General features: G+C 45.1%; 1 protein-coding gene across 2 annotated transcripts in view; it reads right to left on the bottom strand.

Moving 5' to 3' along the window:
• Positions 1-27,729, bottom strand: part of SMC6 (structural maintenance of chromosomes 6) — a 1,026,872-nt gene that overhangs the window by 389,272 nt on the left and 609,871 nt on the right. For both annotated transcript variants that reach the window (XM_078647759.1, XM_078647758.1), the window contains exon 18: positions 22,083-22,218. In XM_078647759.1, coding sequence (XP_078503885.1) covers positions 22,083-22,218 — 136 coding nt within the window. The remainder of the gene's footprint in view (positions 1-22,082; positions 22,219-27,729) is intronic.

The raw sequence follows: 27,729 nt of genomic DNA, 5'->3' as shown, positions 1-27,729 counted from the left end.
TGTGAAGTGTGTCCACAGAACAGACAGACAAAAAAGATCGATGTGGGCAATTACAAAGACTGGATACAAAAAGGATTCATAACTGTAATAGTGAGAACCTTATTTATCGGCGGGACACCTCTGTTTGAGATAGCTGTTCGCGCTTTAGAAATATCAGTATATTTTTTGAGAAGGAACACAGGCACGAAGATTTCAAATGGACGGTTCTAGAAAAACCTGTGATCCCAACACATGTCAGTGACATCTCAACATATCTGTTTCAACGAGAGCAGAGATGGGTGTTTAGACTTTCCAGCGACACCTTGGGTCTTAATGATATTATACCATGGATGTCGCGGAGTACTAAATAATTTAAGATATCTTTGTTTGGGTGAGTCCTTACAGATATGGATATATATTGCATAAAGGCCAGCACCATCATGAGTAGACATCACTCAATCGAATTAAAGACCTCAGAGAGGCATGCATTATAGTCTCTCTATTGTGTACCTCCACACGAATAAACCTTTAAACTACAGCCACGTGACTATATTGGGTGAAATCCAAACCGAAGGTTGGCACCTGATACATGTGACCAGGCTTAAACAACACTTGAAGTAGACCACAGTCAACGAATACTGTGACGGCGGCAATTCGCCGTTATAATAACTATATATGTCAGTCATAATACACTGGCCAACAACAGATAATAGCACTTGGGTTCGATCTCACATAGATGGGTATTACAGCGATTAAAGCTGCTCTAATAGATCATTCTAGCATAACTATAGTGAATGTCAGCTATTGGAATACTTCAGTCTCTCTTCCCTTAGTGGAATCACATACAGTGAAAGAAGGTGATTAATTTCAAGATCGCTATAGAAATTAGCATAGGATGTCTAGAATGTTTCGTTAAGACGATAACGGAAAGAGACTATATAAGACATATACGAACTACATATCCCAATAGTCTCCGGTAAACATGGTAGTTCTTTTTCGCCCATTAGGAATTGCTCTAATTGAAGGGGAACTACCGTTTTAAAGTTTGCGATCGTAATGACTATTTGCAGTTCATACTGGCTTGAATATTTGTTACATATGGACTATAACTAGAATGAGACTGAATAATAGGCATACACACTACATATCCCTTGAGCCTTCTGTCGGAATTGTAGTTTCCAGATGGTGACGTCAATTATCCGCGCAACGTCGGAGACTAACATGGAACACCTGGGAATGAACCTTTTTAAACCGGCTGGCCTCCCCACTTAGTTACCTCCCCCCCCAGCGCGAGTCTAGGCACAGCGGTACCGACGGATAGGTATGTTGTTGTAGCGTTTTATGCCTGTTCTTTCCAGTCTGTTTGACACATAAGACTCGAAAACTACTCAAGGGTCCTTGTACAGTTAGGGTGTTATACCGAGCCGGTAGACATAATCTGGCATAGCGTTGTTTCGTTACAGTTCGCCATTTTCGCACTTCTTTTAATTTAGGCGCCTGCCTCTTTGTAGCCGTTGCTTTCAAAGAGATAAAATCAGTAGACGCTATTTAACATACAATACAACTATCTTCAGCCTGACTTTCTTTGATAAGCCCACTGGTTATACAAGACACAGGCTTCGACTCACGGCATATCACTGGCATTGACTGCGTGTAAGGATGGTTGCTCCTTGTCGAACTACCCATTGACAACATCTTCATGTAGAAGTATCTATCGATAAGTTCACTGTTTTACTATCAGGTACAAATAAACACATAGGTGGACTGGTCTCTTCCCACCAATGTCCTAAGGTGAAAAATGACAGTATTTGGAGGCGGATTATATTACTAAAAGAAAAGGCAAATATTTTTAAGCTTTACAAACGAAAGAGAGTCTGCATTTAAGACTTTTTGTTACTTTCCAGTGTGGGGCCTCACATATATACACTCGAGTGGGATCCGAGAGAGGTGAGGCTAACATCTGAACAAGTATTGGTAAGCACGTTTATTTATTTTTACTTTTGCTAGGTTGACATGGCTTTATTAAGAGGCATGTAGGCACGAATACCGTTGATTGCGGAGACTATTTCCTTTTTTCTTTTTCATTTTAGGTTTGAATTAATCTTCATACTCCTACTTGTTCCAAGAGTTCATAACTGGATATCAAGTATGTAAAAATCCTATATTCTAAAATTGCAGTGACATTACAGCTATTAGGTCCTGACGAAAGCCAGAGGAATACCCTCCTCCTATAGCTGAAACATGTTGACCACTTGGACAGTGAATATGTCATAACTGTCCTTCACCTGTTTTTAATTTGGAAAACTCCATTGAACATGTATTGAGTAAACAGAGGTACTCCACGAGTTTATCAGATTGTATTCACCATTTTTTCACTACATGCACTGCTTCTCCATTGTAAGTTTGGAAGAAAGTTCTTTCCTATCTTGCTTTTTCTTCTTTTAACCACAAGAGGATACAACTATAGTCGGTGTTTCTCTCGATAGTTGGAGAGAGCTCGACATAGTTTTTTGGTAAAACCCAGATGATGACACTGGGCACGCTTCTCTGTGCTATGATGGGATACTAGACCATCCTAGAGTGGGCATGATCTATCTCACGTTTCTCTCACTCGTGTTGATAGTAGCCGCTTCCACCACAGTGCCTTGGTTCTTCACGTTCTTTCTACTGTTCTGACTAGAGACAGACAGTAGATACAGCAGTATACATATTATACTTCCGATACAGACGAATATTAAGAGACCACCATATTTTGTTAGTATTAGGATTGTTAGGTATATGGGGATTTAAATTTGGTTGGTCTATAAATATCTTTCCCTTGGGCCCTTTGTTTGGCATATTTGTTCTTGTAATACAAATGCACATTATGAGCAATGACAAAACATAAGGCTTTTGGAATGTCCCTATGTTTGCTGATGTCTGGTTGGGTTATTAAACTTGCTGCAACATCACTTACTGCCAGGCCCCTTTAGGAAAAACATTCTTACTCACCACCTTTTTTTACATTTTATTTTTTAACAAAGAATTTGTTATGGCTGGTTCTCAACAGAGCCACTATTGTGAATACCAGAGTCAAATTTTAGTTATTCACTGCTATGACGTAGCAACAGTGGGAAGCAAACGCAAGGATTTCCAGGCTGCTATGAGACAGGTTTCAGAGTCTTTCAGTGCGGCGCTGGACCTCTGCTCAAATGCAGAGCAGGGTACAGTCTTTGGGGGTCATGCATAACAACCAAGTTACTTACCTTCGGCAATGCCTTATCTGGTACAGACTATCTAGATACAGATACCTTACCATAGAATTATCCCCAGGCATCAGTCTAGATCTCGAAATTTTTCATGAGCAGTACCCCTGCGCGACAGTAGGTGGCGGTCAGCTTTGTGCGACATCGTTGGTGTCATCCACGCCACAAATGACATGCACTGTGCCCATGCCAGGAGTGCGACACCACGAAGAACAGTGGCCACCGGTGTGAAAAACCAGGGCCCTGAAAGGGGAACGGCCTTGACTCTAGAAATCTGTTCGCAGAGCAAGGAGGATGGGTGGGTTGGTAAGGATTCTGAGGCTAGATAGAGGCTCTACCAGATAAAGCATTCCCAAAGGTAAGTAATTTGTTCATCCGATAGCTACTTCTACCTGCAGATTCCTTACTTTAGAATAGCTACCCAAGCAATACCTACCCAAAGGTGGGTCTGCGGAACAATTTCAAACTAAAAAGTCCTGCAGGATTGAACAGACAAAGTGCCCATCTCTACTGATCTGACTGTCCTGCCAGTAGTGCTTGGAAAACGTGTGCAGAGATGCTCACGTCGCTGCCTGGCAGATGTCTAGGACCGGAAATGTATGCGAACGCAGTTGGTGCAGCCATGACTCTGGTAGAGTGAGCAGGCAAATCTTCAAGGCTTTGCTATTTGCCCAATGCGCAGCAGATTTTAGTGCAGAACATGATTCATCATGCGTTGGTCCGTTTCTGCACAACCTTCCCTTTCTTGGCCCGGACATACCGCATGAGTTGATCATACACCCAGAAGGGTTTTATGTGGTCAAGGTAGAAAGACAACACTCTTTTTAGGTCCAGCCGGCTGGCGTCTCTCCCCTTCCTTAGAGGGATGAGGTGGAGCATGAAAGGTAGACAAATTGATGGACCGGCCTACGTGGAACAGGGTGAGTACCTTCCGCAAGAAGGAAGCTAGAGTCCAACGGACCAGTTTGTCAGGGAAAAAGGAGATGTAGGGAGGCCGAGAGGACAGTGCCTGTAACTCACTGACCATCCAGGCAGATGTAATTGCCCCCAGAAAGGGCATCCTGATGGCGAGGAGCCTAAGAGGACAAGAATGAAGCGGCTCAAATGGAGTGCACATTAATAAAGTATTGAGGCATAACAAAGGGAGCTGGGGAAAACGCATTGTAGACCTAAGGGACACATTTACAATATGGGACTTGCAGAGAGAGGGCTAATCAGGCAGTCACAGAAAGCTAAAGATGACAGATAATTAACCCTTCAAAGTGCCCAATGCAGAGCCCTGTTGGACTAGAGTAAGGATAAACAAAATAACCTCGAAAAAGGGAGCAGATAAGGGATCAATCTGGAGGTGGGAGACACTGCCTGGGACAAGCCAGACTTTAACACCCAGTCATCGAGATGGGGGAAAGACTAGCACCTTGATCTCCTCACATGAGCTGAAACTTCTGCAATCACCTAGGTGAACACCCGAGGAGCGCTGGTAAGGCCAAAGGGTAGCACTACTTAATGAAAGAACCTGTGACCCACCATAAGCGACAGGTAATGCCTGTCGGTAGGCAGGATGGGGTTATGGAATAAGCATCCTGCAAGTTCAATATCCAGTGGCCCAGGTGCAGAGCAGATAGGACTTGTGCGAGCATGAGCATTTTGAATTTCTCGTTTTTCCGGGAAGAAAATTGAGAGGGCACAGGTCTAAGATAGGACGTAGGCCTCTGCCCTTCTTCGGCACCAAAAAAAAGCTGGAACAGCAACTACGACCTAATTCTGATGCCGGTACCTTCTCTGTGGCTCCCTTGGCCAAGAGAGTTGACACTTCCTGGTGGAGTAGGGAGAGATGGTCCTCCATCAGCCTGTCATAAGTGGGTGGCAACGGTGGAGGGATAGTCAAGAAGAGGAGAGAGCAGCTTCTTTAGACAATCTAAGGAACCAAGCGGTCTGATGTTACTGACTCCCAGTGGTGCATGTGATGGCGTATCCTGCCATCCACTGGTTGCCCATCCTAAAGAGGTTTGGAGGCCGTAGCTGCTGGGGGGTGGTGGGGGGGGGGGTTGCGGAGGGCCGACCTTTAGCTGCCTGACCCAAGTTTTATGTGAGTGCCGCGTACTCAACCACCCAGCACTGGAAAGCTTGCGGGACATGGTGGCTGGGTGGGTAGAGACGCGGCTGGAAGCCCCTTCCATAGTCATGAAAGGCAGCCCAGGGAAAGGCCGTATTTCTGCTATCCTAGAAGCACTCCAGCGCAGAGTCCACCTGGTCTCCAAAGAGATGGGAGCCATCAAGGGGTATTTCCATAAGGAAAGCTTGGACATCCTCTGAAAAGCCAATTGTACTCTGCTAGGCATGGCACTGTAAGGCCACAGACAAAGAAAGTGCTCGGCCTAGTGAGTCCGCCGTGTCCCGCCCACATCCGATTGCAAACTTTGCTGCGTCTCTCCCATCAGCCATAGCTCGGGAGACTATAGCCCGGACCTCCTCCGGGACCATAGGCAGCACCTGCATAACTAAATCCCAATTCACCCAACTGGATTGTAATTTGGCACCCATGCAATAGGAAGATGCCCATTAATAAGGGAAGACGCTGTCTCCAGCAAATCTTCCCTATATGAAATAAAGTAGGACCACAGCAATCTATGGTATTGAGGAGAACCAAATTCCCGCGTTCTACTTATATAGTCCAATAATCGTGGATCAAAAGGTGAATTGACCAACATTAAGTCACAATACTTTGGGAATTGGAGGTATCCTGTGAAACCACTATAAACAGGTGTTCAGGTGGAACATTAGTGTTAATATACAGGTCCCATTGAGGAATCCTATTTATCGTCACTGGATGGCTTTTAAGGAAAAAGGTTTTGTGTATTCTGTGTGGGAGAACTTATATGTTGTCTTGTAGAAGGTGGTTAAATCATACAAACCAACCCAAACGAGTCGACGAGGTTAAAAAACGACTGGATCTGTAATATATCTGATATGATGAAGGATGCTCTTTAAGTTTAAGTATCATGTATAAGGTTAACACAGAGCAATAACAGAAACCAGACTATTCAGTCCTGTCTTGTTGTATCTCTCCCAGTATAACACATTTTTCATGATTTATGGATTATGTTTATCTATGTTCTACCGTAATGTGGATAGAATGAATGTGCTTTTTTTAATTGAAATACCCAACATGCGTAATTGTTTTTGATATTGAGAAGTGTTTTTAAGGTGCTTTATTGTATGAATTGATATGCATTTGCTACTGTATGTTTCCTAATAAAACCATGGAAGAGTCTTAACTGGAAAATTCTCTAGGTGACCTAGTGTGACTTTTTCTATACTGCAGTGTTACTAAGGGTTGCAATATGTAAATAGGGTTGCAATATGTAAATAGATAGAACATACTAATAATTAGGTCTAATTGGGCGGTGTATTGACTGGTGCATGCATTTGTGGTAATGTATCTCCCAAGGTGAATCGTATCTTCTACCGGAAGGCCACTGACAAAGAAACAGCTCTGTCTAGCAAGTCAGTCGTGTCCCGCCCACATCTGATTGTAAACTTTGCTGCATCTCTCCCATCAGCCATAGCTCTGGAGAGAATGGCCCGCGCCTACTCCGGGACAACAGGAGTTAAGCTGTTCATCGATCCTGCCAGCAGTCCCAGCCACAGGTTACTGAGAAGATATCTGAGAGCGTACACAGACCATTTTTATATCCACAGCCAGAAGCAATATAGCTATTTTTACTGTTGCCCGCTCCCCTACCTTCACCTTGGTCCTGAAGAAGACCCCGTTCACAATGCGCAAAATTGGTTGTTCCATTTAGGGGTTGAAACGTCAACATTTCTCCTTTGTTTGTATTGTCAGACATATATGACAGAGAATTTATATCTGTAATTATGTTATGATTTGTCATTTAATGCATTTGGCAGGAAACTGTCTGGAAAGTTGATTATCGATGTATATATATGTGCACTACTGTCCTTCATCACACTCCCTCCCATGCACTTACCACCTCACCTTTCTTTGCACCTTTTTGCTTGAAAAATACCCACTTATGAATTGTATTCTACTGTATATAAACTGATTAACTTCAATGTTGTGATCAAATTAAATCACACTCATTTGGTTGTTATACTGTATAGTGGTGTTTGACTTTGTTCACATACAACGGATTAACTCTTGTGCACATTTATCTTTCTTCAATTGCTTTCCACTGGGACATTATCTTATTGTACCATTATCTACCCAGACCCAGTGGCTCTTTAGGTTGCCCCATTGTTACATAACTCCTCCGGACCACAGGCAGCACCTGCACAACTGAATACCAGAGGGAATGGCTGTAGCGGCCCAAAAAGCATGCAGTGTTCCCAGACCACAGTGCCACGCTGGCGAAAGAAAACATTTTCTTACCCAAGGTGTCCAGCCGTTTGCATTCCCCTTCAGGTGGGGCAATAGGGAATGCACCAGGATTTACTCAGAAAGTGGAGGCGTGGACTACCAAGCTCGCCAGTGTAGGGTGTTGGGTGCCCGACTTGTGCCGAAAAAGGACTAGGCACAGGCTCAACCGTGGAGCCAGTCCTGGAATGACAAAGCTCCCTCATCTGAAGACTTCGTCGGACAGGGCGAAATCAAAGACCTCTTTGATTTCTTGCACTCCTTTCTTTGTGGGACTTACCGGAGCTGGACGACTTTGACGAAGATCTATGGCTCTGTGACCAATCCAGGGACCTTCCCCTCGACCTGGATCGAGAGTGACGCAGGGTCGCAAGGAGCCTCAGGGATCGCTCCCTCAAGGCAGTAGCGTGCATGGCATAACAATCAACGCAGGTCTTGGCCTCATGGTTATGCTCAAGGAACCAGCGACAGAAGAGGTGTGAATGTGGTGACTGGTGCCGCAGGGCTTGAATCCTGCTTTCCTCATTGACATCCTTACTACATTAGGAGACAAGTCTCAAATAATGATGACAAAAAAGACAGTCAAATAGTGAATGGGGGAAGTTCTCTGCAGATCTGCGCTGACTGGAGCGAAAAGAACAAACGTCAGTGCTTTGTGGTGGTGCCTATATAGGCACCACATACGTTTTCACACTAAAGCCGAACACCACCACTTGCCGGCACACAGGGGTACTGCTCATAAAAAAATTCTGTTTCCAGTTTGACGCTTGGGGATAATTCTAAGGTAGGAATCTGTGGCCAGAAGTCTCTATCAAATAAGTTACTTACCTTTAGTAAGACTCTTTCTGGAGGCTAATGCATCAAATTGCAGCTTCCTCACCTTTAGACTAACCCCAGATGCAAGACTAGATCTGTAGAATCTTTTAGCAATGGTCCTGCACACCGACAGGTGCTGCCATGTCGCAGTCTGGTGACTCCATACTGCCACAGAAGAGCCTGAGCAGAGTCGAATATAAGCGGCACTCCTGCGCATGGACATCAGTTTCGAAATATTTCTCCTTTTGTACTCTATGATGCCTAGCACAAGTTGCAGGTGTGAGTGCATCGAATCTAAACTGGCACCTTATTATGATGTTGAGGAGTTCATTCCTTAGAATGGAGAGCAGTGAGGAATCTAGGATTAGACAGAGCATCCACCAGAAAGAGTGTTACCGAAAGTAACCTTGCTGTTCTGATAGATACTTTTAACCACAGATTCCTCACTTTTAGAATAGATACCATGGGAGAACATTCTAAAGGTGGAGAGGGTCTGGGGAGTGAGTGAGCCATTAAAGTGGCCTTGCCATTGGACTTATAAAGCAGTAGTGTTTTGTAAACCTAGTAGATGTTTTAAACCAGCTAAACGTGGCTCTGGTGAAACGAGCTGCATGCCTTTTGGGGATTGTCTCTTGGGCAGTGCATAACAGATTATGCTGCACAGGATTATCCATCTTGACAGGGTACACTTCTACACTGCTTTTCATTTCTTTGCTAAAAAAAAGAAACATACAAGAGCTGGTTGTTCCACGATGGTCATTTGTGCAGTGCATAGTGGCCTTTCAGGGTAAAGCCGTTGGAGCCACCTCTTTACTTCGTACTTGGAGGAGTGAGCTGGTGCAAAAAGGCCAGCCATGTCCTCCGCACCAACTTGTCTGAGAAAAATGTGGTGTAGGGCGGTTGTACCATAAGCACTTGCAGCTCACTCACGACATGCTGAGATAATACCAATCAGGAAGGCAGTCCTGAGTTTTGAGAGTCGTAGTTAGCAGAAGCGCATCAGCTCAAATGGCATTCACATGAGAAATGTTAAGACGAGATTTAAGTCCCGCTATGGAATGAAGAACAGCTTTGGGGAAAACATGCAGGTCAAGTCTTTAATGAAATGCATCAAAACTGGTCATTTGAAAATAAAGGTTTGGTTAAAGAAATAAACAAGCATTTGCAATGCAATAGGTCTCGCATTAATTACGTTTGAGCTATTGGCATTGCTAAATATTGCAACACCAATTGCAACAAGTCTATAAATGGTAGACCAAAGAAATGTGTATTTATTTTTGTAGCAATGATGGCATGCTGCGCTTTAGATACATTTGTTTAAAAGTAAATTGCGCCATACTGCGATTGCTACAATAGTTAATTAGGGATGAGTTAACAATTGAAGTGTGCACTGATGGCTGGTGGTGTGTGTGCCTGTAGAAATTGTGCACTGATGGCTGGTGGTGTGTGTGCCTGGTGGAAGTGTGCACTGCCGTCTGTTGGTGTGTGTGCCTGGTGGAAGCGTGCACTGACCGCTGGTGGTGTGTGTGCCTGGTGGAAGTGCGCACTACAGGCTGGTCGTGTGCGTGCTTGGTGAAAGCGTGCACTGACGGCTGGTGGTGTGTGTGTGCCTGGTGAAAGTGTGCACTGACAACTGGTGGTGTGTGTGTGCCTGGTGAAAGCGTGCACTGATGGCTGGTGATGTGTGTGTGCCTGGTGAAAGTGTGCACTGGCGGCTGGTGGTGTGTGTGTGCCTGGTGAAAGCGTGCACTGACGTCTGGTGGTGTGTGCTTGGTGAAAGCGTGCACTGACGGCTGGTAGTGTTTGTGCCCGGTGAAAGCGTGCACTGACAACTGATGGTGTCTGTGCCTGGTGAAAGTGTGCACTGACGGTGTGGTTGTGTGTGTGTGGCTGTGTGTTTGTGTAGTTGTGTGTGTGTGTGGTTGTGTGTGTGTGTGGTTGTGTGTGTTTGTGTGTGTGTGTGTGTGTGTGTGGGTGTGGTTGTGTGTGTGTGTGTGGTTGTGTGTGTGTGGTTGTGTGTGTGTGGTTGTGTGTGTGTGGTTCTATGTGTGTGGTTGTGTGTGTGGTTGTGTGTGTGTGGTTGTGTAAGGTTGTGGGTGTAGTTGTGTGTGTGGTTGTGTGTGTGTTTGTGTGTGTGGTTGTGGGTGTCTGCTGGTTTGGCTGTCAGCACTCTAGTGTCCATGTGCCTGCATTGCTGTCATGAGTTGGAGTACTACGGGCACAGATTAACCTGTAAGAGGGCGGTATTCAGGTGTATATGGAACAAACACTGAAAAGCCGAGTCTGCAGAGGTGGTTGGAAATGGCTAGTACCCATTTTCATACTTTCGGGGACGGAGCCAATTGCTAACTTTTAATCTTAATTACGCTAAGTAATGACTGCTTAAAGTTTTTGGTTAGATTGGCAGTATTTTCGCTTTTGAGTATAGCTCCAGAAGTCCACGAAACAATTCAAGTTTGCTCTTTGTTTAGTTATTTTGCTGAAACCAGCGACAGTTAAAAGTTTGGTTGATTGTTTTTGCTGCCTATAGGCTTGGAGACAACGGACTGAACAGCGTTTGCTCCGCAAACTGTTTAACATTTTTATGCCGAAGATAACCTTGGTATGTGTTCTGCATTTTATTCTTGGGAGTATCTGCGATAAGGATGGCTGGTTTTTTCTGCTCGTCCTTTTGAAATAACATTCAATCTGCCCTTCTCCGCTTGCGTTGGGAGACTGAGTCGAGTGACCGAACTGCTGCAAAAAAAGAAGAGGTGAAATGCGCTTTCCAAAATCGGGTTCTGGATGGAAGTCTGCAATCAGTTTCCCATTGGTGGCGACCTCGGGTCCTGAAAATGAAATAATATATTCTATCAGTTAAACTAAATCTCGAAGACAAGGTGTTATATTGTTCTAAATGCAGGCTGGGCTGCAAAGAACAGAAGAAAAAAAACGCGAGAAAAACAAGCAATGTCCTGAGCAAATGGTGGAGGCCTGAAGCAGTGGAGTGGGAGAGGTGAGGGGGGAGTCACGGGGAGATTAAGGGACAGAAGGCAAGCAGATGAAGCGACAGGGGCACGTGAAGTGCAGGCGAGTGGCGGGGAGCAGAGCCTTTGAAGAGCCAGAGTCACGACCTGCGGCCGTGAATAAGTGAAGTGAATAATTAGGGGAGGAGAACTGGCAGGCCGATAGGCAGAAGGCTCAGGCAAGCACGTGCACGAGGAGCTTGTCCCGTGATTCTATTTCTCGTGAACTGTTGGGAATCCGGCTTGAAGAGAGCCAATCAGCTGCCTGAATAGAGCCTTTGGGGAAAGAAGCAGATCAGCGACATAAGGGCTCACCCCTGTTTTCTATTTCTGCGAAATAGAAAAGGGGCGAGCCCTAAAAAAGGCCATAAGGGCCGATAAACTACCTTTCACCTTCCCCAATGCAAAGCCTTGCTGGGTCAATGAACGAAAAAAAATTAAGGCATCTTCAAGTTCGGCTACGAAGCGTTGGTATTCCGAGCACCAAACCAAGCAACAGGTTTCTCCTAGCACTCCTCATAGATGCACTTCGCTGCAGGGCATCTGGCTACAAGTATGATGTAGAGGTTTAATCAGAGGGAGGAGGAAGCAGAGATTAATTTGGCTTCCGTTGGATATGATTAAAAATCAAAGGAGAATGAATCACATGTCCTGTTCTAACCAGGGTCTTGGGTTCTTGTGTTGTTAAGACCCTCATTCACATTAAATATATTGTACGGTATATCTTGATTCTTCGCTCTGTTAGTTGTGTGAATAGTGTCATCATTGGGTCTTTTATCACTCGAGTGCTTGGTTCTCCAAGTGATCTCCTTTCCTCCACCTGAAGGTAAGCTGTCTGATTACTGACAGTTGTGATTAGAAAATGTAAGAGTAACGAATCTTCAAGTTTGGCCTATGAAGGGTTGTTAATCCAAGGACCAAACCAGGCCACAGGTTTCTCCTAGCACCCAGCATAGAGGCACTTACTGAAGGACATCTGGCTACAAGCCTGACATAACCACCTCGGTTACCAATCTAGTGCATTCAACTGCCATGCTCGATCTTTACAGATGGAGGTGTAAATTGCATAGGCTCCAATATCCAGGTCGGTGGGTAAATTCACAGGCACTCTGGATATCAAAATCTCCCGGGCCAACTTAGGGCGATTAGGAAGTCAAAGGCCCGGTCAATCATGAATTTCCTCAGAACTTGACAGGAGAGGTATTAGTGGAAACACATGCAGGAGCTCTGTATTTCATCTCAGAAGAAATTAGACTCTTAATAAATGCCCTGGAAGAAACTCCCAATGAGCAAATGCGTGACACTGAATGTTCACTAGTGGCAAATAGATCTAACCAGGATGTATCCATCTTCAGATACAGACACCACTCATCGTCCACCAGGCTTTGTAAGCCCAGCTCATTTGTTCGGGTATTCAGGGACCCTGCAAGATGATTGCTAACCAGAAACATGTTCTGCTGGACCACCCACCTCAAGAGAGGTAGAGCGTCCGGATCTAGAATTTATGACCTCACTCAGCCCTACTTGCTGCAGTACTACATGGTGGTTGTGATGTTCAGGACTACCGGCACCAGCCTCCCCTTGACAGATTTGATGAAGGTCTTTAGAGCCAAATGAATTGCCAGAAGCGCCAGAAGATTTAAGTTGCCTCTGATCTCCACCTCTCCCATGTGCCACTACTTCTGCAGTGACACATCATTTACACCTGTACAATTTTGGTGAGGAAGGGAAAGTGGCCTGATGCCGATTAGGATTTGGAAAGGTGGACACTGGTCAGCCACCATAGCAGATCCTGATGTGTCTCCCCAAGATCTGAATGAGTTGCAGAGTTGCCCTGTTGTTGGGCCCACTGGGATCTGAGGTCCCACTGCATGACCCGCATTTGCCATCTGGAGTTCGGAATTAGGAAGATGTATGGCCCCTAGAGTCCAAGCAGCCTCAGAGTCATTTTCAGTAAGACCCAAGATTGAGCCAGAAATACCAGGATAATATGTTGAGTGTCCCAGACTCGCTGCAGCAGAGGAAAGGCCTTGAATGCCACCGTGTCCAGGATAGCATTGAGTGGTGGAGATAGGACTTCATCTTCTTGCTGCCATAAGACATCAGGAGCTTGGTTATGATCTGGAGGTGGTCTATGAGTGACTGTGACAAGCATGTCTTGAGCAGTCAAACAATGAAGGACATGAACTCATATATTCCCAACCTTCGAAGGTGAGCAATGACCACTGCCATAATGTTCAGGAGCACCAGAGGGACTCAAGTAAGACCAAAAAGCAGCATGATGAATTGAAAGTATTATGACCACACCATGAAACGTATGTAACATGTATGGGACTAAGGGAAGGGTATAGGAAAATAAATATGCATCATACAAGCCAGGGACAAGATCCAGTATCTGGAGTCCAGAACATAAAGAATCTGAGACAAAGGAAGTATTTTGAATTCTCTTTTCCTCATAAAGGGATTCAGAGCCTGCAGGTCAGGCAAAGACCTGAGGTCCCCATACTATTTTCTGCACGAAGCAGTAGCACTCCTATTATCTCTTAGAATCTGGCACCGGCTTAAAGGCACCCTTGGTCAAGAAAAGGTTGACTTTTTGCATCAAGTGTGGTGAGGGTTTCTCCAAACATTACTCTGGTGTTTTTAGGGATGGATGGGGAAGGAATTGCCACATTCTGCCTAATACTGGGTGGGGATGTGCCCGAGGTCACTCTAAAACAGTTTGGAAACTGCTGCAGCAGGCAAGGAGGAGATGGAAGACTTTGCCCATTCTGGTGCTAACGGCATAAATAGCCACCATTTCCTCTGCCCCAAAAGGAAGGACTGGAGTTGCCTATAAGCTAGCTCTGTGAATCGCCCTAAACATTCTATATAGTTGATGAAACTGCTTGGCAGGAGACACTAGTCCCAAAGGTCATGATGTAATGGCCAGCCGTAAATCATTCAAGCAATAAATCAGCTTTCTCTCCAAACAACCTGGACCCATCAAAGGCTATATCCAAAGGAGACACATGAATATCCCCTGAAAACCTGTTTAATCTCATCCAGGCATTCCTTCTACGCACTAAACAGGTGGGAATTGCTCTCCCTATGCAGACAGATGTGTCCTGAAGTCGTCCGGGATGGCCAGCGAGATCTTGCTGACCAAGTCCCACAAAGCATGGGTGTTACTGCCCAAAAGGTATACTGTTAAGAGATCTGAGAGCCAAGCTGGACAAAGAGAACATTTTCTGTGTGAAAGCATCAATTTATTTTGCCTCTCTATGTGTAGGAATGGTAGCAAAATATTCCTGTTACCCTTACTTGTTGGAACACTGAGGATGTTCTTAACTGCATCAGAATAGGATCCAAAGAGAGACTCTAGCCTCTGGCAGTACTGGACAAGAAGAGGCCTAGGATTGGTGTTGGGCTGTATGATGGCTGGTTGTACCTTTGTTATTTCGCAGCAGGCCTCTGTTGATTCAGGGTTGGCAACCTGCCATGGAACTAAATCTTAAGCCGGTGCTGCCGTAAGCCACTGTATTGGCAACAGCTCAGATGGATCATTTCATACTGAACCTTGGTGCCAGTATTAAAGTCTGAAATAGGGTCAGTACGGGCATCAGAACAGGTCAAAAGGGATTAGTCAGGAGTGGATCCACCAGGGGAATTGGGACTAGGGGCCCATGCAGTTCTGTGGGGCCAAAAGGCATGCTCGAGAGGGTCAGAACTACATGAATAATCTGCAGCGTGACGTCTTTAAAAGCTGCTCTTTGCTGAGGATTAGAAACAGCCCAAGGAATTCAGGGCAAGCCAGGGATCGGGTTAGATGTAAGTAACACCAGAGGTGTAAAATTGGATAGGGTAGAGTCCTGCTTCAGTTTCTTATGGCATTTCTAAAACTTGGAATTTGTGATTCTTCGAACTGGATCTCAACTTTTTGTGGGAACGGCCTTGCAACCCATACCGTCAGCAGCCCCGGCAACTTGGACAGAGAGAAGGATTTGTGTTTCGCAGGGGCGGACTGGGAACACAAACTAGTCATGGCAACTCAGCTTGGGGTTGGGGGTGGTGCTAGTGAGAAGCAGTGTTGCTTCGTTTGCTACAGGGGGCCGATGTTACAGCACTGCTGCAGAACTGGCCCCCAGTAACAAAAACAGCTCCCACCATTCAAATACCGACCCCCACCCTTCCAGCCTACCTGGAAAATGCCTGGTGCTACTACGTCCAGTCCAGCTCTGGTGTTTAGAAAGCAACATCTTCTTGTGTTCAGTGATGTTGAGACACCTCTTTTTCCTAGATCAATGAGTAAGGGCACACTTATCATACAACTTAGTCATGACAGAAGCCCAAGCACCACAAACACACTCGGTGTAGGTCTGTGACCAACACCACCTTCATGCAGTCATGGCATGGCCTGAATCCGGTTTTCTTTGGTTTTCTTTGGTGGCAACATTTTCCCTACCACATTATTGTTGTAAGAATTCTGCGGCCATTAGAAGACCGAAAAAGTAGGTGTCAAAGCTCCAGATCTACTTCTATAGGCATAGAAAGAAAGGAACCAGCACGTAGGGATGGAGCTTTTAAGGAGATCCACTCCTTCACTTCTGAGGCAGAATAGAGGCAATGTGAAACCCCACAGCACCATCCATCGGCACACAAGAGTGTTGTTGAAAAATTCTCAGGATCCAGTCCGTCACGTGGGAATATTAAAAAAAATTGAGGAATCTGTGGTTAGAAGTATACATCGGGAAAAAAAGTGCATGGGTAAAAATGAATAATAGCGATGATTTTCATCATCGAGTTCTAAGTGGCATCACAAAACTAAAGCTTTGTCCTTGTTGTCGATTTGATGTTACTCAGACCCAGGGAAATCCGGGATGGGGTGACTTGAGTGGCTCTCACCAGGTTCTGTTACCCAAAAGCCCTTGCAAACCTCAAACTTTGTAAAAAAAAAAACCTCACATTTCTGTAATGTAAAGTTCTAGAATCTGCATAGATCTTCACCCCACAATCCCCAAAGTCTCCCAATAAAAATGGTACCTCACTTGTGTGGGTAGGCCTAGTGCCTGCGACAGCCTACGGGCAAAAATGCAACATGGACACACCGTTTACAGTAAAAACGGACCCATATTTTGCAAAGTGCCTAGCTGTGGATTTTGAACCCTAGCTCTGGGGCACCCAGTAAACATATACATTTTTGAAAACTTCACACCCAGGGGAATCCAGGATGGGGTGGCTTGTGTGGCTCTCACCAGGTTCTGTTACCCAGAATCTCAAACTTTGTAAAAAAAAATAATAATAAAGCCTCAAATTTCTGTCTTGGAATGTTCTGGAATCTGCGGGGATCCACGTACTTCCACCTACTCCGCATTACCCAAAGTCTCCTGATAAATATGATACCTCACTTGTGTGGATGGGCCAAGTGCCTGCGGCAGGGAAAGGTCCAACATGTATTGTGAAGACATCAAAATTACCTATCACAAAACAACCTAGTTTTGGGGAGGGGGAGGGGTGTGGGTATCTGATTTTTTGGCCCCGGGCACAGCGGCCATCTAAGAAAACCTACCAAACCCATACATTTCTGAAAACTAGACACCTTGGGAAGTCCAGGGAGGTATAGCTTGTGTGGATCCCCCAACCTTTTCCTAGCCAGAATCCACTACAAACATCAAATGTTGCTGAAATAAATCACACTTTCCACACATTTTCCACACATTTCTGTGCAGGATCACTGGGCTGGCGCAAATGTCCTACCACACAGCATTCCCCCTTAAATACAATATAAAAAGTCATCCCTGGCATCTAGTAGGCTTTCTGCCCCCCAAGGGGGGCAGTTTGGGGGCTACCTCTCGGGGACAGAAAGACTAGGGAAATTTGCAGGGGTGGTGCCATTGGCATGCCAATCTCAGGCAGCCCCCACCCCGAAATACAATATAAACAAGCATTTGCAATGCAATCGGTCTCACCTTTGGGACCTTATATTTATTTAGCTATGGAGCACACTAGCCAGGGTGCTGAAACATCTACTGTTCTTTAACATGGAGGGAAAGTAAGCACCAAACTGCATGACACGCCAGGTATGGAAACACATGGAGAGAAATACTGCCTTTCAGCTGGAAATGGTATAGCCCACAGCTCTGTTTTTAATATAAAATCAGGTCCATCAGGAGTCATATCACCGAAAATACAAGATTTGAGAAAACTATTATTGTCTACGGGTGCTCTTGGAAGTCAATTTCTATGGACTGGAATCTAGAGAATGCTAAAGTGATTCTGGTATTTCACAGGCCTCTGCTGGTCGTTTTCTGTCAAGACAGTTAAATAGAGGCAGTTGAACAGAAAATTAAGACCCTAAGGAGAAGCATACAAGTCCTAGGGCCGATCTCCAGAGCCCACAAAGTACATACACATATAAGTATATAATAAGTATATACAAGAGGTCTTGAATGCTCAATCTAAAAATAATCCCAGGCATCTAGTGCGCTTTCTAACAACCCCCCCCCCCAAAAGGGGGGCAGGGGCTGAAAGACTAATTTCCCCCAAATTATGTTGGGTAGCAAAGGGCCTTGCCCAAGGGGCTGCTCCCCTCTCCCTGGTGTCTAGTAGTACATCCCTGCTTGAGGATTAGCCTCCTGGGGCGATCCCCAAGTGGGGATCTACTAGGGAGCAACTAGAACGGGGAGATTCTTCCCTTTCCAATGACACCTCTCCTGTCTTTCTACGTGCTTGGGGTCTGAGATAGCCCCCTGAGCATGTAGAAAGTGAAACTGACTGAAATGTGCCAATCGACTCTGGATCTGGGGAACCCGGCTTCCGAGGCTGTTGGGAGGAAAAGGAAATCCTTCTGGTGCAGAGGGATTTCCATAGCCATGTGCACGGACGGCCGTGAGCCGTCTGACGCACATGAGCATTGGTGAGTCTGCAGCTCCCGGCCGGCCGACGCACTTAAGGGGTTAAAAAAACAGTATACAGTGTAAAAATATACACCATATAGAATATAATGCAAAAAGGCCACAGACTTAAAACGACATAGTTTGTTTAGTAATACATGTACCTTCATTTGAAAGAACCCAATACTTATGCACTACTATTTCCCCTACAGGCTATTATAGCTCAGATTTCAAAGCACAAGTGTAAGAATAAAATACAATGAGCCTCTGACTGGGAAGGAGGGAGGGTCGCATGTGATTACATATAAAATATACCAATGTTAGAGAACTGGAGTTAAAGGTAAGTAATTTAATTTCTTCTCCAACATTGGATCTTTTATATATTTGTATGCTTGAATTATAACAGCAATAACAGCAAGTAGTACACCTTATGAAATACAACAAAGCAGGAAGTAGGCTCACCTTTAGTTAAAGAGTTTTCTAAGGACTTCCTGCCCCACTGCTGAATCAGCTTCTGCATCCATATCTAGGTAATAATGCTTCATGAACTTATGCCTGCTCCTCCAGGTGGCTGCACAGCAGATGTCTCTCAAAGGCACCTTAGCCTTGAGTGCTGCAATTGAAGCCATGCCCCTGACAGAATGAGCCCTCACTCTCGCCTGAAGAGAAAGCTGGACTTTGAGATGACACAAAGCAATACAGGCTTGGAACCAACGAGCTATCCTCTGTTTGGACATGGTGTGACCTTTTTCATGGTTGAGCAAATTATACAAATAACTGGTCTGATGTGTCCTTGGCTATATAGAACTTCAGACATCTGCACAAATCTAGCAAATGTAATGATCTTTCTGCTGGTAAGGATGGATTGGGAAAGAAAGATCTAAGAATTACAGGCTCATTCGAATGGAAGTCAGGAATTAATTTAGGGTTGGTTCCTATTATCACTTTCTCCCTAGTGAGCAGGAGAAAGGGTTCTCTGATGGTGAATTCCTGAATCTCTCCCACTCTCCTAGAGGATGTCAGAGTCAAGAGTAGCGCTGTCTTCCATGAAACAAATTTGAAGTCCGCTCTATGTAAGGGAAAAGGAGGAAAGGCGTTGGAAAATATCTGGGGCCAACTGATCGAAAAAGATTTGTCCATCATCCCTGGATGCCAAACCCTGCTTGCGAAGCTTGGCCATATTTTGATATTCGGAGTGGCAAACAGATTGATTTTTGGGTGACCCCACTGATTGAAGATGTAATCTACCTGTTTCTGTTCTAATTCCCACTTGCGACAATCTGTCATTTTCTGGCTGAGCGCATCAGTCTGATCGTTCTGCCAGATGTTCCACAGCAATGTCTATGCCATGAGAAATGGAGCTGTATTTCTTCTCAAGGCGTACTGGGCAGTATTCCTTGCTTGGTTATTTAGAACATAGATGTTGTGTTGTCTGTTCTGCTTTGGGAAGGAATACTTGTAAACCTAGTCTTCTGGCGTGGAGTTCCAACACATTGAGGTGCAGCTTATTTTCTGAATCTTGCCAAAGACCTCTGGTTAAAAGCTCTTGCAGGCTACCTCCCATTTGTCCATGGATGCATCTTTGGTGAGTAATAACCTCTGTGTCATTGGCAGGAAAGAAAGACCTGAGTTTAGGTTTGCTGGACTCCTCCGCCACATTAGAGCTGGTTTCAAGTGCCTGGTGATACAGACCATTTCTTCCCATGAGCCTTCTGCCTGTTTACATTGAAAATCCAGCTCTTGCCAAACAGGTCTCATACGAATACATAATACCATCAGGCCAAACAAGGACTTGCACTGCCTTACTGTAATTGATTATTTTCCAGCAATAGTCCTTTGCATTGTCTGTAACTTTCTCTCTCTTCTGCCGAAGGAAAAGCTTCACCCAAATGAGTGTTGAGTATTGCTCCCAGAAATTGGATCCTTGTTTGGAGTTCCAATAATAACTTTTCCCTGTTCAAAGTGAGACCCTAATCTCTGGATGAGACTGATGCAAGCATTCATGGAAGCTGTTGCTCTTTCCTTGGATGGCGCTATGACTAACCAGTTCAGATATAGATAACACCTAATGACCAGCTGTCCTGAGAAAAGTGGCAGCTGGAGCGAAGCATTGGTAAATATTCTCATGGCAGGTTTGAGTGCCAAAGGGAGCACCTTGAACTGATAGTGCTGACTCGCTACTGAAAATCGAAGGTACTTTCTATGTTTTCGAAGAATGGGTATGTGGAAGTAATCATCTCAAAGCTCCAGGGATTTAAAAAAATCTCCTTAATGCATCATCAGCAGGACCCCTCACAAAGTAAGCAACTGAAATGCCACTGCTGGAGTTATTGATGATGGGGGCAACCTCAAGCTGGTGTGTGGGGTATGGGAGTGAACGGTCAAGATAGTGCTGAAGAGAGCTCCCTTTGTGCAAGATATGAGCATTTGGGCACTGCCTATTGAACGTACTGAACAATCTATTTCGGCAAATAAATGGCGGACTGGCGGTTGTCGTATTCTAAGAGACTTATACCCAATTGACAGGTTTATCACCCTTGCATACGCCACGGATATGTTCCAACTCGGAACTTGAGAATTCCTTCAATTTGCCAGAATAGCAGCTACTGCACGCTAAATTTGGCCGTCTTTTCTTGAGATCCTGCAGACCTCTCACACCGTGGAAACTTTGTTATGCTATGGCAGGAGGTAGGCAGCAGATCTCCCATATCTACAGGGCATTGAAGGGAGATGATTCTCTAGCCGAGCTTTCAGTAAAGCACAAATGGCAAAAGATTCTGAAGGCACCCCTTTCGACGAAAGGTTGGGAGGGAACACATGAGGGTGTGAAATCCACACCCACCAACATGCGGCTAAAACTACTTCAATACAATGTGATACATCAGGTTTACCTTTCCCCCAGTAGCTTATATGCTATTTACCCACCGCGCTCCTCTGGGTGCCCCGATGCAGAGGACGGGAAGCAGATTTCTTACGTATGATTTGGGGGTGCCCGAACATAGATGAATACTGGCAGACAGCTCCTGTGTTACTAGGCATGGCGTCGGGACGAACAATCCCCAGGGAAGTGTATCCTCGTCTGTTGGGACATATTGCCATTAGGAAAAAGAAGAAGTTGAGTAGGAAATGTCTTCTCCTGGGGCTGGAATTGTCAAAACTTAGAATTGCTAGGGGGTGGCTGTTACCGATTGCACCGAAAATCACTGACTGGTTGGAAGATCTGGCTGAGTGGGCAAATGCTGAGGAGAGCCATATGTGCAAGACGCGCAGGGACAATAAACTGGCAGATGACTGAAGGGCCTGGGCAGCGATGCTCTATGCGTTGTTGGCTCCTTCAGATGAGTTGCCCCCTTAGGAATGTGAGTGGCTTTGGGTTCTTTCAAATTAGGTGGATGTGCTACTAAACATACTGTGATGTTTCAGGCCTATGGCCTCTTTGCATTCTATACTATATGTTGTATATTTTTACAATGTATACTGCTATTTTAATTTACCAGGGATTCCCAGCCTGACTACGGGAAATAATTCAAGCATGTAAATATATAAAAGAACCAATGTTGGAGAACTATAATTTTATACGTTCTTTGACAGGACAATGTCTCTTTCTACAAAAAAAGGAACCGCTAAGGAGTAGCAAAGTGAATAGTTTAACTTTAGGAAATTGAACTCAATATTTTCCAACAGAATCTGGATACCTTTTGACACAACATTAATATAATGCACATATTCAAAACCTCTAAAACATTTCTTTTATTATAATCTGATGGTTCAGAAATAGGTGAAATACCTGAATTTGTTTTTGTGTCTCATGATGTCCGTTTAGAAGATTCTCGTTCTGTCGTGTATCATGTTCAATGGAGTGTAAACGCTGCTGAAAAGTTGACAATTGGGCCATTTTGTTTTCAACTTCATTTTCCAAATGACTGCACAAAAACATACATATTAGTAATGTTAAAGTGGATTCAAGCTCCACAATATTCGAATTAAAATATTAAAGTATTATCTACACATATGCTTCATAACTGACATTTGTTAATGTGGACATATGCAACTGAAAGGGTCTATATATTAGCTGAGGTAGAGGTTTCTAAGAAGTCCCAGTTTTGGAAAGTGAAGGTATTTAGATATAGGGGTATGCGATTTTCCCATGTTCAAACACTGCTGTTAAATGTAATGCAAGCTGGAGAGGACATTATATAGCTATTATGAGAAATTGGGCTCTTTGTTGCAAAGGAGGAGTCCTTCACAAGTAATAGGTCCATAACTTTTTCTTCATTGGGAACCAACTATCACATTGTAGTGCCTGACTTTTTCAGGGCAGCGAGGCAGAGCAGTCCAAGTCCTACTCAGGGGGGGTGGTGTGGGCTATAACCACCTGCTCCAGGGCACGCAGCAACAACATTCAATAAATCACTGCGTAGTGAGTGCTATATAAAAAATAAAAAAAGGATAAGTACTTTATTACCTACACACACTACTAAATAGTAGGCATTAATTTACAGTTATTTTTAAACAGGCAATTGGAAATACCTTTGGCGACACCAGGAAGGCAAATAGATCCCCAGCAAGCCCTAACCATAATTCAAAGCATTCTTACACATAGGCAAATACACAACATAATGCTCTGTAAGTATCACAACTGTAAAAATGGAGATTTGGCATTTAAACTAGTCACATAAATAACATCCTCGGATGGTACAATTGTTCAATGACATTCATTAATATGTATTATGAGCCACTTTTAATATAATCATATTCAAAAAAGCATTGAAGATTCAATAAAATGTGTGAGAGTCCCTTTTAGGTCAGGCGTTAGCAAAGACTATGATTTTACAAAAATTACAGGGATAATATATTTACATTAAGGTGCTTTCAGTCAGCTCTCCTCGTCCATTGACCTGCTGTTGTGTCAATCAGATTTTGATCCTGCCCATTACAGCATACAACATGGGGCAATTGTTGGCTGACCTCACTGTGAGTTAGGGAACGAGGCACTATCACAAGGAGCTCATCCTCACACAAGGTTACTTCCTACAGTGCCAGGGACTACCATGGTAATGAGTGTTTTTTGAGTCAACAAACATTTTAGCCAATGTTTTGTTTTCACTGAGGAGGGCCTGGCAGCTTCCCCAACTATATAGTTTTGCAAAAACCAAAAGGCTGGTGGCCAACACCACATCGATTGGCTTTGCCAATGCTTGTTCTCTCTTTACCTTGCTGCCACTCCAGCTTCATGACCAAACAACAGGGATCTGTACACTCCAGAGCCTCTATGCGAAATCAAAAGTTCCAGGAGTGCTTTAAAACATTAAAAGTGACTCCCGGGGCATTAATACAAGTCCTGGGAGACCTAGGGCAACCTTTGGGCAAAATATATGAGGGAGGTGCATATCCTCTGGCAGCACCCCCATATACTTTACAACCAAGATTGGTGGTGCCCTTAACCCTCCGCGGAGCCAACTGAAGAAAATTATAGAGATGTCGAGCCCTTGCGACTGCTTTTGGGGTGCTCCAGTGGCTGTGACTATTAGATGAGTGGCTTTGCTGCACTAAAAATGCTTTTTGTTTACTTTGTAGGCTGACACGGTGACTTTGTGCTGCATTCTTCTTTAAAAAAAAGCCAGTTGCTCCCGTCCTTCAAGGGATGAGATGGGGTGGCAGGGGGGGGGCCTGGTTTGTTGATATTCCCAGGAGCAGTGCAGGGGGCAGATTCCCTGCTGGCTCTCCCCTCGTCCGACATCTTATAGCGCTGGCTTGGGAGCTAGCATTCTCTCTCCAGCCATGCTGACCACGGGCAGGGTGCTTCAGGGCTGTGCATCCCTGCTAAATACCCCATCGACCCCACTTCCCCGTCAGGTGTTCAGAGAGCGGTATTGCTCATTGTGTGTCTCCAGTCCTAGGGAAATGGGGGTGTGGGGAGGGAGGTGGATTGGGTATTAGGGTCTAAAGGTTGCTCTGTGGAGAAGGCCCACACACACCAACTTCCCATTAAAGCATCATTAAACGGAGGAGGGCTTGAGGGCTTGGCCCTCCAATGGGGTGTATTAGGATTTCATAGCTAAGTGCTTAGCCCTCCATTTCCTGCCAGGTCCACCTAGGTTTCAGATGCTGTTTTCTCCAGCCCTTCATGAGGAAGGTGCGGCTGTGCTCCTGGTGGTGAGCTCTAGCCACTAAGAGGGGATTCCTCAGGCAGGCTTCCTGGCCTCTAAAAGTTACTTTACTTCTTGTAGGTGGTTTTAAAGCTCCTGTCACTGTCACTGAATATTATCTTTGCCTAGCCTCCTGACACGTGCCTTCCGCAGCCTGTCAGCAGAGTAACATGCCTGCTGCACTCCTCAAGCCCCATGCCTTTGGCTATCTTGCAGGGCATCGGTGGGTCAGCAGTGGAGTCAGTGGCCAACTTCGTGATTGGGTGTGGGGTGTCACGCAGTTGCAGGAGCAGTCCTCAGAAGATCCGGGGGAACCTTAAGGAACTCCTAAAGCAGGTTCATCCCTCTACTATGCCTCAGACAGTAAAAGAGGGTCAGCACCACTAGCCCTAGAGAAACACTCCCAGCCCCTGGGTGCCAGACAAGTCGTGCGGAAGGCGAAGGTGTATCGGGTAGAGCTGTTTCCACAGATGCTACCAGTGCAGAAGATGAACACCAATCTCACGAGACAAACCAATCTTGCCCCTGACAGCGAGGGAAGGGCTCAATATTAAATACTTTGGGGCCGTCACGTTATGCTTAGTTGATGAAAATGGGCAGGATACTTATACAACATGAATTCAGGCTTTGGCACAGACTAACAATCTTCCCTATCATTTGCTGCATTGTTATTTTTGTTTCTTTCTTGGTTCATTTCGCTCTATGGGTGACAGGAGATTGGAGAGTGAGACACTCGGAGGTACAAGATTTCACTTATCATTCTTTAGCCCATAGATCCAATTGAGTCTGGATTACTTCTTTGTTCCTGCTTGGAACTTGAAGCGGGGTCACTGGAGTTCGAATACTACGACAAGCACTTGTAGACCACTACTCCTGTGGAGCTCGCTTTAGGGAGGCCACAAGGGGTGAGGGGTGGCCATTGGAGCCTGCACTCTTGGTGGATATTTGATGATATGTTTGGGGATTTTATGAGAAATGAGATTGAGGAGTGCCGGTAGTTGAATTCAACTCCCAATATTGTATACATTGTCTTCTGGGAGGCACTGACGTCAATAATACAAGGTAGAAGTATCCCACACCTTTCAGGTAGGAAGAAAGATAGAGATAGGTACACAGTTGATTTAGAGCAGCAAATTGCCCAGATAGAACAGCAATACTTACATTTTCCAGGTGAGGAAATTGGGCGTAGGCGGGATATAGCCAGAGTAATCCTGAAACAAAGTTTGATGGATGCTGTAAGGGCTGCCTGGAGAGTTAAGCAGCACATGATTTACAAACAGGAGAACAAGAGAGAGAAATTGATTTATTGGCTTGCCAATAAGGAACTAGAGTCTAGGTTTGTCTCCAAGGTCTATGATTCAGACAGCCGACTTGTGCACAGATCACAGAAGATAGCAGAACATATGCAAGTTATTACGAGTCTCTCCATGAATCTAGACCACCAGAGCAATTAGAACATCAACATCTAATTGCCAATGATTTAATCATCCCAATGTTACTTGACTCCAACAGAGCAGATCTGAATCGTCTTTTCTTGGAGGAGGAGTTGAAGGAGGCCATACATGGAATGCCCACGGGGAAAGAGCCAGGGCGCAATGGCTTCCCATTACAATTTGTAGAAACCCATGCCTACCGCTTGATCCAACACTTATTAGCTGTGTTCAGGGGAGTCTTACTGAGGAGCTGGCCAGGAATCTATGTGGCGCCACTATGAAAGTTCTCTATAAGCCTTACAAACCGTCTGCATAAGTGTATCGTAAAGGACTATCTCTTTAATTAAGGTGGAGGTGAAAATTGTGGCCAAGGCACTTGCAAACTGGCTGATGAAAGTGGAAAGCGCTTTGATACAAAAGGACCAAAACAGATTTTTGTTCCACTCAGGGGCTAAACATTGCATTCATCAGTTACAGGCAATAGTGGCACAATTAGCAGAATAGACGAGATAACAGCCTTTGGCTTAGTAGATTTTGAGAATCTCTTCAACTCGGTGGAGTGGCCATTCCTTTACCAAGTACTGGAGAACATGAACTTTGATCCTTACTTTTTAATTCGTTAACAGGGCGATGCCAGAACTTTCAGGTTGGAAAGGGGCACCTGTCAGGGATGTTGTTTGTCAGCCTTTCTATTCCATGACAATAGAATCCATGGCGGTAAGGATAAGTAGAAATGCAAGGGTGTGGGTACTCGTATGGGATGGAGGGCTTGAAGATCAGATTTTCCGATACATTAATGACATGCTCTTGCTCATACAGAAGGCAGATCTCATTCTTGTGCACATTTTAAAGATCTATGCTGGGGCCTCAGGGTTAACTGGTGCAAACCGCCGGTGGTTCTGCTAGTTGGGGGAATGGATACAGACATGGCAAATGTCCCGAACATCATGTTAAGCTGGAGAACGTCCGGTATTTAAGTCTGACTATAACAAGAGATCAGCTGGAGTGTGGGAACTTAATGAGGTCCAATGGCCCAAAACAGTTAAAGTCCATATTGCAGGAAGCTGCCTCTTTATATAGTATACCAAAAAGAGGTATGGTGTGTAAAGAGTCCAGGTATCCCTTATAAGTGGACAGGGGCTTGCTCTACCAATCCCAAGGTGATCTATCTAGATGACTGTGGTCTAGCAGCCTTAGGCTTATCAGAGAGGAGTGGCTCTTAGAAGGGGTGAAACAACTGCAAGGCCGACGTAGCACCTGCGCACCTGTCCTCACTCCTCTGCCCCTCCTACCTTCTACCTCGAGGATGATGGCGGTCCCGTTCGGCAGCAGCTGCGGTGTTGGTCTCTTTGCATTTTGATGCCCGTGTTACAGCTTTCAAAGTAAGCGGTTAGAGGCGGCTTTCTCGATCCCTTTATGGAGGAAGTTGGCGGCTCGTAGCAGCGCATTATTGGGGCGGTTCTCGTGTCGGCTCCAGTGTCAGCCTCCCTGAACTTTGGAGTCCGCGGGTTGGAGAGGTGCGGCTCTTGGACAGACAGCGAAAGGCACGGGCTGGCATTCGGAGGTAGTTGGAAGCTGTCGAGCGTTCAGCAGTGGCGTTTCTCCTGCATCTGCATCTCCCTCTCACGGGTATTCCGTTGTGATGGCGGCCCGCTTCTGAGACACGGGAGCCACTGCTGACCCTTTCATCTTTGTCGACGTGCTTCAGCTGATTCACTCTCTACTCAGACTGAGCTGGTTTCTTCTACGCGAAAACCCGACGTGATGTTGCTTCACTGCTCTTGTTGGATTTTACCTGCTTAGTTTGTCTTTTGGGGTTTTTGGGTGAAGAAGACTACGTATCCCATAAATC

This window comes from Lissotriton helveticus, chromosome 6 (assembly GCF_964261635.1).
Source record: "Lissotriton helveticus chromosome 6, aLisHel1.1, whole genome shotgun sequence".
In the NCBI taxonomy this organism is placed as follows: Eukaryota; Metazoa; Chordata; class Amphibia; order Caudata; family Salamandridae; genus Lissotriton; species Lissotriton helveticus.
Note: the sequence above shows the minus strand (reverse complement) of the source record. Positions and strands in the feature narration are given on the sequence as shown.